A 15,243-nucleotide genomic window follows, 5' to 3' on the forward strand; every position below is an offset into this window, starting at 1 on the left:
AGAAGATGAATCTTGTATTATACTGAAGACTTTACACAGCTATATATACTGGTACATGGAATACCCTAGAATACAACTATAAACAGAATGTTCTATAACTAACATGATACGAGAATGATACGAGAATATTGAGCTATTGAATAGTGTATCATTGCGTATCTCTTACAGTTAGAGTAATTCGAGGATTGAAAGATACAGAGCTTGCGAATTAAATAATTAGAAGTGAAACTCTTTGAAGTTTTGTATATGTTTCTCCGTGAGGTGTTACTATGTAACACTAAAAATGTAAACTAAAACATATCGTATTCATAAGGGTTACCGGCACTGCAGTATTCATTCTTATACTAGTTGCATTCTCAACTACACGCAGTTGATGTATATATTGTGACTTGTGAGTTTTTAATATATCTTTGATGAAGAAATGTATACATTTTTATAAATCATTCTTTATGTATACTTTTAAAAAATGTATACATTTTTATAAATCATATAAACTAAAACATATCGTATTCATAAGGGTTACCGGCACCGCAGTATTCATTCTTATACTAGTTATAATTATTATGTTGTTAGGAATAGAAAATAACTAGATTAGGACCATGCTCTCTAGCACGGGTTGAAATTCCTATTATTTATATTGTAATTTTTATAGAAAATATAATTTATGTGATTGTTTTTAAAAGTTGTTGTGAATAAAGCATTATACAATAAAATCATATGCTATACATGAAGACTTGAATTTTTTTGAGATTTTGTTGCTAGTATAATTGAAAATCACTATTAATCCACAGAAGATTATTTAGTTTTTGAGATTTTATTGCCTGTATATGGTTAAATAAATATTTTGTGGAGATTTTATTTTATTTTTTTGGAATATCCTTTTTAAGAGGATCTGAAATCGAGATTTAACTAATGGTTACAACCTATATAACCTATAACCTATCAAATAATTAAATAATTAATCTTATAACCCATATTATATAGCCTACACAAAAAGATCGTGTACTTCTGTTTTATTATATAGGGGATGGTTTCCAATAATTCTAGTTTCTATAATTCAAAAACTTATCAACATTAGTTTCGGACTCTCGCCCTATATATATACTAGATTAAGACCCGTGCTAGAGCACGAGTTGAAATTTATTTTATTTATATTGTAATTTTTATATAAAATATAATTTATATGATTGTTTTTAAAAGTTTTTTTGGATCAAATATTATGCAATAAAATCATATGCTAAATATGATGACTTGAAAAAGCTACTTATTTTATAAGTTTTATATTGTTAATGATTCGAGATAAGTATTTGTGCTATAACATTGGTTAAATTTTATTTTATACAAAAATTTTGTATATTTTTTATTTTAAAATAAAATTTTAATATGTTGTATTAGTTTATGTACGTGAAGTTATTTCAACAATGTATATTCTACCTCATGACTTGAATGTCATTATAAGATATAATTTTGAGAATTTAGTTTTTAAAAATCGAGTTATTATATTATGAGTAATTTAATATATTGTTATACTTTTTGTTTTAATATATTTGGTTTTTGAAAATTATTTCATATTATAATAACATATTATTGACAATGCTATAACAAACCAGTTTAGAGTGTTTATAGTTTCTAACTTTAATATCTAGTTTCAATATTTTAAAATATTTCAAAATAAATTATTTAAAGTTTATTATATTATATAAAATTATAAAATTCAACAAAAAAGTATGAAATTGAATTTAAATATTCAAATTTTAACCCGTTACTCAGTAAAATTTTTAATTTAATAGATATTATTTTAAAGAATAATATTAATTAAACTTGAATATTTTATAGATTGAATCATTTATATTTGTTTTTAAAAATTCAACTTATGGTATATCTGAAAATAAAACTATTTTTTAATTATAATAAATAATATGATAATTTATTGTTTCACAAAATAGACTCATATAATGATAATTAACAAATTAATATGTTAAGTTAGATATCATAGGATTTTATTTGATGAATAATTTAATAAAGAAAATTAATATGGTAAGTTAGATGATATCAAATTAATGATTCTTAAGAAAATTTTCTTTAAGATTTTTGGAAACAATAAATCCAAACTATACAAATAATAGAAAATTTAATTTGTAACCTATTTGTAACTAATTTATTAAAATTATACAGTATACAAAACAATGTTGTGTACTTCCGTTTTATTATATAGGGATACTCAAAAACATATGGTACAGCCATATTTGTACATGTACAACAAGTACAACGTATGCAAGAGCACACTTAAAGTTAAAACTATTCTGGAATTTCTTTTCCATTATAAAGAGCAGGAAAGCAAAATAAATTTTTAAAAAGCGTGAACGGCAGGATTCGAACCTACGCGGGCAAAGCCCACATGATTTCTAGTCATGCCCGATAACCACTCCGGCACGTCCACTTTGATGCTTTAGAATCATAGGAAAGTTATTTATTACTAAATTTACTAAACTGTAACGTTTTTCCAGCTTTTCTCACGTTTTTTGGTGTTTCCCAAAACTATTTCTTGAATACTTTTCTCATTTTTCTTGATGATCTTTAATTCTTTATATGGAGTCGAAACCAAACCAGAAAGAGAAGATGTTCTGTTCAGTAAACACCAAGAATGACAAGACGTTACCTAACTCTTGCTTTCACTCTCCACTACACCAAAATATATCCCAAGACAAGAACCTCTATTATTATTTTGCCTTTTTATACACCACAATTGGAATCATCAAAACAAAAGTCAAGAAGCATCACTACAATTTTCTCATCTCTAAAGTAAAGAGAGCTTTCTACACTTGACATTAAACGTTTGGGGGAAACAAGAATATTATAGTAGTATTTATCTCATACAAATGATGTTTAGAAGAATTATGTATGTTAAAAATAACCTAGTTTTATAGGTTCTCCTTTATTATTCCCACTCTTTCGTCAATATCAAAATCAAGTGAAGCCACTAATCAATCAAGTTCTAGACTCTTTTTCATAGCTTCGTAAACCATATATGTAATGCTGGCAGCAGGAACAACCTTTAGAAGGTTCGGTAGAAGCCCTTTGTAGAGTGCTTTGTAACCTTCTTCACTTATCGTCCTCCTGAATACTCCCGACATCGAGGTCCTTTCCCGTTCTGCTTGCATTCTGTGTCACAATATATTCCCACGAGAACTGATTATATGCTTGTGTATGGAGTTTGTGTTAAGAAAGAGAGAGAGAGCAGGAAAACATATAGTCCATCCATGGAATTACCTTGTCCTCACGACCTGCAAAGGATAAACACACGTTGCTCCAAGAGCTCCTGAGATTGTTCCGCATCCTAGTTGCACAAGCGGACCTGGTTCTGAAGACCAAACCCGAGACCAGTTTTATGAGTCTACGTTCAAGCAGATTAAGACAGAACAAAATGATAGAGAAACTAAGAGATTTACCGGCGTCCTGAAGAATATATGTCCGGGACAAGTCCTTTAATTTCTCATATGCAGCAAGGTCGATACCCGCATAAGGAATAATCCCAAGAAGAGAAGGGAAAAGACCTTTGTAAAAGGCGCGTGGACCCTCATGAACCAATATGTCCTTGGTGAGTGATCCAAGCTTAGGAACAACAACACCAGCTTGGCTCGTGCAAGTCTGCAACCGAGTTTTCACAAGATCCAAAGGGTATATAGAGGCTTGAGCCACTGCACCAGCCATACCTCCAGCAAAAAGCCTACCAGTTGTGCCTATATCTGCTTTGTCTTCACCCATGTTTTCACCAATAGCGTTTTTGAAAAGCTCATATGCATAGAACTTGATGGCACTCTCTGGTGCTACCTTCACAATAATCAACCCATTACCTCTGAAAAACCCCCGAACCCCATCCTGTTTCCATATCATCTTTATGGCTTCTCGGATTTTAGCATCAGTTTTCTGAATTTGTAATAGAACTTTTAAGCGATCTAGAGGTGCAGTTGCCGTCCTAGATGCTGCACCGGCTATGCCACCTGCGACAGTACTATTTTGTTGTCAAAAAACTTCAAAAACCAAATCTTTGTTTTACGTTGTTCATAGAAAATAAGCTCCTAACAGTTAAGTAAGTCCACCTGCGATGAAATAGTTGCTTCTCTTTACGTGTTTGCTAATGCCTTGTGGAATAACAGCTTGTTCTCCAATATCAACAAGGCATACTCTTTCCCAATGGTGGTATATATTTTCAATGGTAGCTTCATGTGGGTACAGCAAAAGAAAATCCCTCCATTCTTCAAACATAATGATTCCATCATTGTCCTTATCAACATGTTCCACAAAACGAGCTAGCTCCTCATCATTTATCTCAATCCCTGCAAAATAGAAACTGTTGTGGCTTATAGGACGAATACAGAGCATAAACACAAAAGTGGTGGTCAATAGTTTCAATAACAAGCCGTATTCTTAAATGCACAGAAACGAGGTTGCTAAGTACACCAAATGAAACCAATACACATCCGTAGGAAGTGTTCATAAGTACAACAATACTCAAACTTCATAGATACACAAAGAACCAAAAACTAAAAACAAATTCTGATTTACATAACCACTCAGATTCACAAGAGTCTCATCTTAACTAATGATCACACATACATATGAATTACCACAATCTTATCAACCTACAAAGATCTAACTCAAATCAGATCATCAGCTTAACATACAATGATTTAACAAAACAGACTCAGAGCATAAAGAATCTGTAACTATACCGGCCTTAACGAGCGAGTCCCAGAGACCCTCAGGAGAAATGCAACCATTATGCTCAACATCAATAGCTTGAAATATTCTATACAGCTCAAGCTCCTTATCATCCATATATCTACGAAACTCATTATAATCAACACGCCCGTCTCTGTTCGCATCACAAACCCTAAACAACTCCTTAGCGTATTTATACTCACTCGGGATTTGAAGCGCACACAAACCCTTCTCGATTTGAGCAACATCTAAGTAACCAACATTCTCAGAATCAAAGAAACTGAACAAGCTCCTGATTCGCAAATCTCGCTCCTCCCTCGTCTCGCGGAGAGCTAAGAGAACATGATCCATTGAAACTGGTCCAGGTTTCTTAACCGGGTTGCAACATGATCCCTGTTTCGATTTCTTCGCTTCTATTTTCTTCGTCGGTAAACCAACATGCTCCACGCCGTGAGTCGTCGTCGTCGACATGATCAACGAATCAGAATAGAAAAAAGATCAGATTTTTCGTTTCTGGGTTTGTGATCACATCATCGTATTACTCAGATCTGCAATGAATCTACCAAAACGCTCACCATTTACAACCCCCGTAACGTTAAGAGAGAATCTCAAATCCGTTATTCGAGTGAAGAGAGATGAATCGAATACAAAAGATTGAAGAAGGATAAGAAAGGATCTAAATTTGAAGAAGAGATTGAGAATTTGTGCTGATGATAGAGGTGAAGCTTAAGGTAGAAGAAGAAGGAAGAAGAAGGAAGAAGAAGAAGAAGAAGAAGGGGCCAATCTCTCCAATGGTGCGGAGTTGAGATTCTCATGGGATATTCTTCATTTATTATGTGAATACGATTTTTATTATTATTTGATTTATAACTTTGTATAGATTATAGATAATTTAGACATACACTATATATTATATGCTTAAAAAAATCAAAAATTACCTTTATTCGTATTCATAGTTTATTAGTATTTTTCTGAAAGGTTTATTTTCTTTTGATGATTGTTGACACTTGACAGGTCCAAAGAGGGACTAGATTTTTCTTGACACACCACCTGGAGCATGCATAAATTGAGGTGATGATGGGTCCAAATTTGAAAAAGTTTTAATGTTCAATATCACATGTTTAAAATAATGTTACTCATTGGGGCATAATAAAATGTGCTTTGGTATGATTATCAAAACATTGAAAAAACAATTATTTTAAGAGGTTAAGCTAGGTCTGAAGTTTAAGTGATTTAAGTTGGGATGAAGTAGAGATGGCTTTAGTATTTGCTAGACTCTTTGAGGCAAAATTTATGAAAATAAGCTTCTAAAAGTCCCAACATATTTTAGAATATGAAAAAACGTAAGTTCCTTCAACCATATGATATACTCTATAATCGATATTATAGTGTTGTATAATTAAAAACCACATTCCACATTCAATATATATATATATATATTTAAGACATTGATAATTATATTTTGCCGAGGCTTAATTCTTATCTCCAGTTTGATGATGTAACCTGCTCTTTTTTTTTATCTATCTTGATGTTTCTCTGAGTGTCTTATGAACCTTGAAGTTGTGGCTGTGAGGGTGAGAGCCAATTACCTCGACCACTGGTGTAAGTAGTGTTGGGCAAGACTGAAAACGGTTTTTGTTCTGGCTGCACAAAGAGGAGATCAAGTTCTTGCTTGATAAGTTTTTTATGAAGCTCAACGAAAGACATCCAATTTTCTCGGCCATTAGTTGTATCCGCTATTGTTTTATAATCTCCACATCGACCATCAAAGATGTAGTCAATCATATCTTCATGATCAAGTGGCTTTCCAAGAAATACCAATTTGATGTCATTATTGAGTTTCATAAAAATACTTATCGATTGTCTTTATTTCTTTATGAAGATGTTTATTCAAAAACTACCAAAAAAAAAGAAAAAAAAAAGAAATCAGCCCTTTTTGCATAACAGGCTAGGCTTTCATTATGGAAATGAACCTGACTCGACTAATCAGTCTGACCTATGATAAAATCCCTATTTCTGACAATCCACAACTCTCTCCTCACATTGACCATTGCTGAACTAAGAGTAACATACACTTGTCCCGGAACTTGATAGATATACAGTAGTGCATCAATAGCTAACTAAAGGCCGCAGTGATATTGGTTCCAAACTTCCAAGGCCCCTGAATTTACAAACTCGGCACATATATTTATAGAATCAAAGCACAATCCCATGATACCAATATTACTATCAAGAAACTTCAACAAACAAGACACAAAGACTGTAACTATCTCAACGTCATCAGACCTTCTTCACGGCCTGGTTCTTTATTAATACAATTATATCAACGTATATTTGAAGTTTGTTACTTTTGTAAAGAGGAGTTTATGTTTTACTGGTTCCCTGAAATGGGAGCATCACGGCCTTTCTTGAAATCGTCCCAGCCTTTGACCCAGGGCTGTCCAGCTGCTGCACGCGTCTCTGGTGCTGAATGCTTGTTCAGATTCTTCATGACTTTCTCGTGCAACGCCGAGAACACCTTTAATATCACAACCAAAGATTGTTTCAATCATTGAAGTAAACAAAAGACGTTTGAACATAGGCATGGTCAAGAGGTTTTGGTTACCGGATTTGAGCTCACCGCTTCTGGAGGCTGTTCTTGTTCAGTTAGCCATTTCCAGAGATCAGGGTTTTCCTGCATAATTGCCAATAGCAAGAAAGATTAAATCCACTTTACTCTTACAAATTCTTATTTCCCTCTTGGAGGTCACTATGAACAGCTAAAATTTTTCACCATCCACTCTTAGCAAATCCATATCATCGTGTTTCACATCTAGTTAACATTCCCTAACTCTTAAATGGGATCATTTCAAGCTAAGATCACAGAAACAACCTCAACCTGGCTAAACAATTCCTCAATACAAGTAACTTGGTAGATTCAAATTCTACCTAACCATACAGATTCATCCTAATCATTAGAGAGTTTCAAATTTATAAAAAAGAAAATGGAACATACCAAATTCAGGACATGGATTAGGGATTGAACACCACTTTCATCCATGGATTTAACATTCTCCTCAACCCAATTTCCCAAAACAAGATCAAGTTCAAGAAACCCTCTTTGCTTGCTCCTATACAACAACCTATAACGAGAACCCAAAAAAAAAAACAATCAAATCACCAAAACTTTGAGACTTTTTCTAAACAAATCGAATCCTAAAAATTAAAACCATACCTGTTGATCGTTCTTCTCTTATTCTCTTCGTTAGAGAGATCAATATCAAAATTCTGGGGTGACACACAGAAGAACCTCGTCCCTAAATCAACTCGATTCCTATAAAAACATCAAATTCCTAAAACTTCAGACGTGTTCACGAACTAAAATAATATCACTATTAAGGTGGAGAGAAATAAGTAAGATTACCAGAAATTAACAGGATACGAATGACGGAGCTCCGGCCAACGACGGCGGTGGAGCGAATGATCCGGTGAACGTTAAACAAAGCTTTCCGGCTAGCCATTTTGTTGTTTATTTGTGTTTCCTCTCTTGTCGCGGCGAACAAAAGTGGTACTTATGGACCATTAATGGGCCTATACTTGTCGTGGCCCTCTCTTGACCACATAGGATTATATAACTCTTTTTTTTTTTTTTTTCTTTTTTCTTTTTTTCCTGACTGTATGTGTATCTAATAATATTGTTTAAAGGTTTATAAATACAAAAATTCATTGCTTTTAACTTATGAAATTATTTGAAAATCCTCTGTTTTATAAAATGTGTTTTTCTTTCAAAATTGTTTAACTTATAATATATTATAATTTATAAACGTAATCAGATTTATAACATTCTATACCTAAATCACAAACTAGTGATGTAGTAGTTTTTTTACAAAAACAACCACGACAAATTTTTTATTGGTTTATGGATTTATAAATCCCAAAACTAATCATGTGTTATCTGATCATTGATTTCTAAATAGTATTTTCTCTGTATCATAATAGATGTTTTTTAGGATTTTTCACCAAGATTAAGAAAAATAATAAATGTTAATATTACTATTAATTATTTTTGTTTTATATTCTTTTTAATATTTATTTACTCATACTTTTCTTACACTTGTCATATAAGGGCATGTATATAAGTATGAATACGCTTCCAGCTACATTGGTAGATTAGATATGAGGATCGTTTCGAATTCTTAATGCTCTGTTTTTTTTTTTTTTTTGTTAAAGCTCTGTTCAAATGTACTATACAGATGTTATTGACATTAACTACTGGTTTTAGTTTTTGTATTATATGACCATAACAAGTTTTATGTTTGATATATAATCTAATCATGTATGTGTAGTTTATCAGAATCAATCATGCGTCACATATAGTATTTGCTAAAACCCTAGTTTACTCAACTAATACTCTCTTAGAGTGAAATTAATAGATATATATATAACCGATTGGGAACTTAGAATATTGGAGTCCAAGCTATTCAAAGTTGGCGAGGATTTCAATGGCCGCGTGGCCGGATACTCCTCTGCCTGTAGGTTATGTGACGGAGACAGCATGTTTCTATGAATCCCCCCTCTATATGACTCTATGAACTATCCATGCCTTAGGCCGTCGTGTGAGCTCGTCTAGGGTTTTAGGCTTTAGAGGGGAAAAAGGATCTGTATATTTTGCTATGGATGCAAACTCTTGGTCATATATTACGTCCAAAATTAAAATATATTTTTACAAAGAGTTTACACAAGAATCATAGTAAAAAAAAAAACAACACCAGGAAATTGGATTTAGAAGGAGGAGCGAGACCGATCAGGGAAAGGAAACTTAGAAACCAAGAAAAGGAAATGAAATTTTACCCTAAGTTAATAATTTTTTAGGAGGAATTTCATTACAACAAAAATAAAATATTTTGTTTAAAAAAGTATTAATAATGTAAGTAGATAATTATCAAAAGTTACAGAATTTATAAAAAATACAAAGTTTTTTAAAATAATTATAAGAAGATTATATATATATATATATATTTCATAAATTCGAAATTATAATATTATTCAATTATTTTTAATTTTAAGTTATTCAAGAACACTACTTTCAACTTTGTTTAATGGTAATTTTTTTAATGGGAAGCTAAATTTTTCTTATTTTTTTAAACCAAAATTTTTTCCTACTTTCTTCTTTTTCAGTTGGGAATATGTAAGATTAATATGTTGACCCAAAAAAAATAATATATGTGTCTACTTTTCTTAATACTGTATTTTTAAAAATTTATTGTAGTATTTTTATATTTTATTTAATTTATATTTTCATCTTTGAATTATTTGGGATTCATGTATTACCATGCTTATAATTTTCTACTTTTTCTTTAATTATGTCAAATTAATTTTCTTCTAATTTCTCAACCTTGATTGGTTGGTCATAAACTCTTCTTTATTTTGCAAACATAATTGTTACCATTATTCATTCAATCCCAAAGGGAGATAACAAGTAGAAGCTCATCAACCTCATGAATAGATAAAATAGGCTAATCAAACACAAGCTTACAACAAACATAGATAGATATATTGGAAAAACATAAATTGTTGTTGATAGATCCATATGAGCTCAAATAATGTGACACCCTGGTTTGCAGAAAAGTTTAAAAGAATTGATTTTGGCTACATATCACCAAAATGCACTTATTTTTCCGGTCAAGGGTCCTGAGAGAATTTCATGATGGGTAACCTTCGTGGAAGTGATTGTCGGAACTGTGCGAGTGGGGACAAAACACAGAAAAATATCATTTGTTGATTTTTAGGATCGGAAAACAAGTTTTTAAAGCTTCCCAGACGTAACAAACCGGCCATCAAAATAGATGTAGGGACCAGTTAGGAAGGTGAGCCCATGGACTGAGAGTGGACATGGTCTCACTAAGCAAGGTGGCGGTTGAGGCATTACAAAGACAGAGACTATATCATGGTGTGTCAAAGACATTTCCACGAATATATTGGGAAATTTAACATTAGTTACTATCAAAAAAAATTTGTGACGTTAGAAAAAGGTTTTTACTTTTATTGGTTGTCGGAGCAAGCCATTGTGAGATAACAAAAAGACGTGAACATGTTCTCTCCAAACAGGAGGAAGGCAGAGCCGAGGTTCTCCCAATGGTGTAGAAGGTTGGACACAAGGTTATCTCGCCAAGGGAGGAAGGTGGAGGAGGTTTGACGCAAGGTTATCTCCCCATGTGAGGAAGGCGGAGCCAAGGTTCTCTCTATGGTGGAGGAGGTTGGACACAAGGTTCTCTCCATAAGAGATGAGGACGGAGCCGAGGTTTTCTAAATGGTGATCATACACTATTGTGATAATACATCATTGATTAATATATTATGTAATGTATTTTTTATTCGAAATATTTTTTGAGACAACAATTTTAGTAATTAAAAAACTATGCAGAAGTAAAAGTAATATAGTTGGCTTAATGTGTTCAGTTCATACAACCTATCTGGATTCAACATGTCACTGATTCAACATGTCAACCTATCTATACTAATAAAAGTTGGAGCAATAAGCTCTTTAATCCGTTCACATAGGATTTTAAACAACTTATTTGGATTCAACATGTCACTGATTAACATTTTTTAAAGAAACTCTATCAAAAGTTTAAGTATTGTTCATATTTTACTCTAAAAATTAAAATGTTATAAGTATTTAAACAACATCTAAATTTTAAAATATTATAAAAATAGAAAGTCTATTAAAATTAAAAATTTAAGTATTATTAAAAATTATATATTTGATTTTTTAATATCTTGAAAATATATTATTTATCTCTTTTTGTGATTTACATCTCTTATGAACTGTAAAACATGTTTTTATGTATGACTTTTGGGTCTAAGGAAGAAGGATTGACTTTGCAAGACCTTGATTTGATGTTGTTTGAGTTAATTTGAGGTTTAAAGAAAAAGGATCGACGATAAACACACTTTTATTAGCTATACATGTATTCATATTACTTTCTCTGCAAGTAATTTGCAGCTTTGTAGTATTAAAGATTTTGGTTCAAAAAGTTTGAATACATGTGGATCTAAAACCGAATAAGTATACAAGTGAAAGTATCAATAATTGAGTGCATGTGGTGACTATGCTGATCCATGAACTATAATGAGAAAATAGACAATGATTTTTTTCTTGGAGTTTGATGGGTCAACAAGTTATTTAGTAGTCTAAAAATAGTTTTAAATGATTATTCAGTGGAAGAATGTGAGAAAATTGATGAGGAAGAGGAAGAAGAAGAGTATAAGGAAGAACCGAACGGTAAAAGTAATGATGACAATTATCATGAAAAGACAATGAAAATGGTGAGAAAGAAAAAGAATAGTAAGAAAACAGTGGAAAAAAACACAAAGACGTAGATGGTGGCGGTCAATTAGATATGAGAAAACGAGATTAATTCATGATTCTAAAATGTTTCGTTTGTGTGATGGTCAAATAAATGGTTTAGGATATGCAAGGTCACCAGTTCAAATATATGATCTGTCTTGCCTGGACGTCCAGTTAAATTCATGATTCTTTTGATCAAATTTGATTTTTTAACACAACTGATTTATATATATTTTTTGAAATTGTGTATCTGAAATAAAATTTTGCCTTAATAGTAATTTAAATTTTCTATAAGATAATATTTTATAACTATCATCAATCATATATCATTTTCACCAAAATATATCAAATAAACCCACGCGTAGCGTGGGTTCAAAACCTAGTTAATATGAGATCCGGACGTGATAAATGGTTAATGAGCTCCCCACTGTCGGCTCTGCGAACATGTGCGTTGGCGGGAGGAGCGGTAGATGTTTCTGCTAGGGAGTTATGGTGTAATGACAGAAGTTGGTTGATGGAGCAGATTTCACCTTTTGTGCCGACTGAGGTGGTTCTGCAGTTGAGTTCAGTAGTAATGGATAGTGTCTCTGGGGCTGCAGACAGACTGTCATGGGGGGAAACGCAGGATGGGAGTTTACGGTGGCATCAGCTTATTCGTTGCTTACTCGGGAGAATGTACCACGCCAGGATGTTAGTATGTTATTCTCGAGGGTGTGGCGGGCAGTTGTTCCAGAGCGAGTTCACCTCTTCCTTTGGTTAGGTATGCATCAAGTGCTTATGACCAACAAGGAGAGACAAAGGCGTCATTTATGTGACTCTAGTATCTGTCAAGTATGTAAAGGTGGGGAGGAGACTCTTCTACACATTTTGCGGGATTGTCCTGCTATGGCGGGTGTTTGGCGTCGGTTAATCCCACCGAGAACAAGAAGGGATTTCTTTTCTAAGTCCTTACTTGAGTGGTTGTATGGGAACCTTGGGGATGATGGGAAGATAGGGGAGAGTACTTGGTCCACACTTTTTGCTCTGTCGACTTGGTGGGGGTGGAAATGGAGATGTGGGAATGTCTTTGGCGCAAATGGGCAGTGTCGGGACAGGGTGAAATTTTTAAAGGATCTCGCGAATGAATTTTCTTTGGTCCATAAGCATTTGCAGGTGCGAGTACGAGGTCAGGTGGTATTGGAGGAGAGATTGATTTCTTAGAAACGACCATCTGAGGGTTGGGTGAAGTTAAACACTGATGGGGCTTCAAGAGGTAATCCCGGGTTAGCTACAGCTGGGGGTGTGTTGAGGGATGAGGATGGTCGTTGGTCTGTGAGTTTTGTATTGAATATTGGGATTTGTTCTGCACCATTGGCNGGGGGGGGGGGGGGTATTCATGGGATCGTGGAGTGAGGAGGTTGGAGATAGAGATGGACTCGGAGATGGTGGTCGGTTTTTTACAGGCAGGGGTTAGTGATGCTCATCCGCTGTCTTTTCTGGTACGCTTGTGCCATGGCTTTCTTGCAAGGGACTGGATAGTCCGTATTTCACATGTTTATAAGGATGCCAATCGTCTTGCTGATGGATTGGCGAACTATGCGTTTTCATTACCGCTGGGTTTTCTTTTGTTAGAGTCGGTTTCAGATTGTGTGAACTCTATTTGTTTGGAGGATGACCGTGGGGTTGTGTTTCCACGGCAAGTTCGAGTGTAGTTTCATTTTATTTAATAAATTGAGGGAGGTTTACCTCCCTTTTCTCACCAAAAAAAAAATATTAATATGAGATCCGGACGTTAAATTTTACCCTAATCGTTTAACGTCCTTAACGTTACTTATAATTCGATTGGTATGGGTCCGGTTATAGCGTAACCGATTCGCTTACAGGTTAAAAATCAAGGGAAAAACAAAGAAGCGTAACCAGTTCGTTAACTTCGTTTGCTCACAAGTCGGTTAGTAAAAGGATCATAACTTTGGTTTGGTCACAAAGTCACAATATAGCCCTCGCGTTTCCTTCTCCCTTGTTAAAATCATGCCGGAGAAAGGAGAAAGAAACAAGAAACCACATACAGATTTTTTCATAGCGAGAGCGTTCATGGCAGAGCCTTTGTTGCTACCGTCACTGCCGTTTGAGTTAATCGAAGAGATACTTCAGAGGACTCCGGCTGTATCTTTGATCCGATTTAAATCGACTTGCAAGAGATGGTACCATCTCATCAGCAGCGACAACAGATTCATGCACAGTCACTTCAATAACTCTCCGGAACGATTCATAAGAATCGATAGCCGTCAGAGAGTTCAAATCATTGATCCCGTGACCGGAAGCCTCTCGGTTACACCAATCCCAGACGTGTTTCGCGACATGCTCATGTGTATGTGTCACTGTGTCATGGATTAAGAAGTGACCTTAATCTCGCGGTTTGGAATCCGCTTTTGAGGAAAATCAAATGGATCAAACCATTGGCTCGTAACTGGTCAACTACTCGTAACTGGTTAACTACTCGCAAGAATTGTGAGTACATAGGGATTGGATACAGCAATACATCTCGTGATAACTATAAAATCTTGAGGTTTTCTTATCGTGATGATGATGATGATGATGATGATGATGATGATGATGATGATGATGATGATGATGATAATGATGATGGTGATAAATCAGAACCATTCTGTATTGCTGCTTTGCAAGTTGAAGATGATGATGATGACGACAACGATGATGATGATGATGATGATGATGATGGTGATAAATCAGAACCATTCTGTCACGTGTATGAATTGAAGTCTGATTCGTGGAGAAGTATTGATGCTAAGTACGTTTGATGGGAATATAGATGCTGATGTTCAAGGCGTATCTGTGAATGGTAATATGTATTGGGTTGATAGAAAGAAGAAGGAGTTGAAGAATGAGCACTTCATTATATGTTTTGATTTCACTATGGAAACATTCAAGCACGTATGCGTTTCTCCGCCCTATTCGGATATTGAGCTATTAGGATGTTTCAATGGAGACAGGCTCTCTCTCTGTTACAACAAGATGAAGTAACAGGGGAGATTCATGTGTCGGTTACAAACAAGTTGACTGATGGCCTTGTTTCTTTTAGCAGATATTTTATTGTGACTCTCCCTGATCTTCCTATGGTACGGTCCCTAGATTTTATGGTTTTTCCGGGATGGTGCATTGGCAAGCAGAGAAATATCATGGCATGGTGCGAG

At 34.1% G+C, this 15,243-nt stretch overlaps 1 protein-coding gene, 1 non-coding gene and 2 pseudogenes across 2 annotated transcripts; 1 reads left to right on the top strand and 3 right to left on the bottom strand.

Annotated features, from left to right (window-relative positions):
• TRNAS-AGA lies at nucleotides 2,359-2,440 on the bottom strand. The gene has a single exon. It is a non-coding gene; the product is annotated as a tRNA-Ser (tRNA).
• LOC104725819 (calcium-binding mitochondrial carrier protein SCaMC-1-like) lies at nucleotides 2,766-5,559 on the bottom strand. Its single transcript, XM_010444557.2, has 5 exons — nucleotides 4,734-5,559; nucleotides 4,101-4,337; nucleotides 3,450-4,001; nucleotides 3,271-3,361; nucleotides 2,766-3,162 (listed from the first exon to the last, which is right to left on the bottom strand). Exons 1-5 carry the CDS (start codon nucleotides 5,191-5,193, stop codon nucleotides 2,985-2,987), a joined length of 1,518 nt encoding a protein of 505 aa, XP_010442859.1. The 5' UTR covers nucleotides 5,194-5,559; the 3' UTR covers nucleotides 2,766-2,984.
• On the bottom strand, nucleotides 6,825-8,250 carry LOC104725835 (annotated as a pseudogene).
• LOC109126787 overlaps nucleotides 14,060-15,243 on the top strand; it is a 3,700-nt pseudogene continuing 2,516 nt past the window's right edge.

This window comes from Camelina sativa, chromosome 2 (assembly GCF_000633955.1).
Source record: "Camelina sativa cultivar DH55 chromosome 2, Cs, whole genome shotgun sequence".
Lineage (NCBI taxonomy): Eukaryota > Viridiplantae > Streptophyta > Magnoliopsida > Brassicales > Brassicaceae > Camelina > Camelina sativa.

Coding starts and splice junctions, on each gene's coding strand:
- LOC104725819 (XM_010444557.2), bottom strand. CDS start 5,193: ATGTCGACGACGACGACTCACGGCGTGGAGCATGTTGGTTTACCGACG. Junction 4,338..4,733: donor GGACTCGCTCGTTAAGGCCG/GTATAGTTACAG, acceptor TCTATTTTGCAG/GGATTGAGATAAATGATGAG. Junction 3,362..3,449: donor ATATATTCTTCAGGACGCCG/GTAAATCTCTTA, acceptor TTTGGTCTTCAG/AACCAGGTCCGCTTGTGCAA.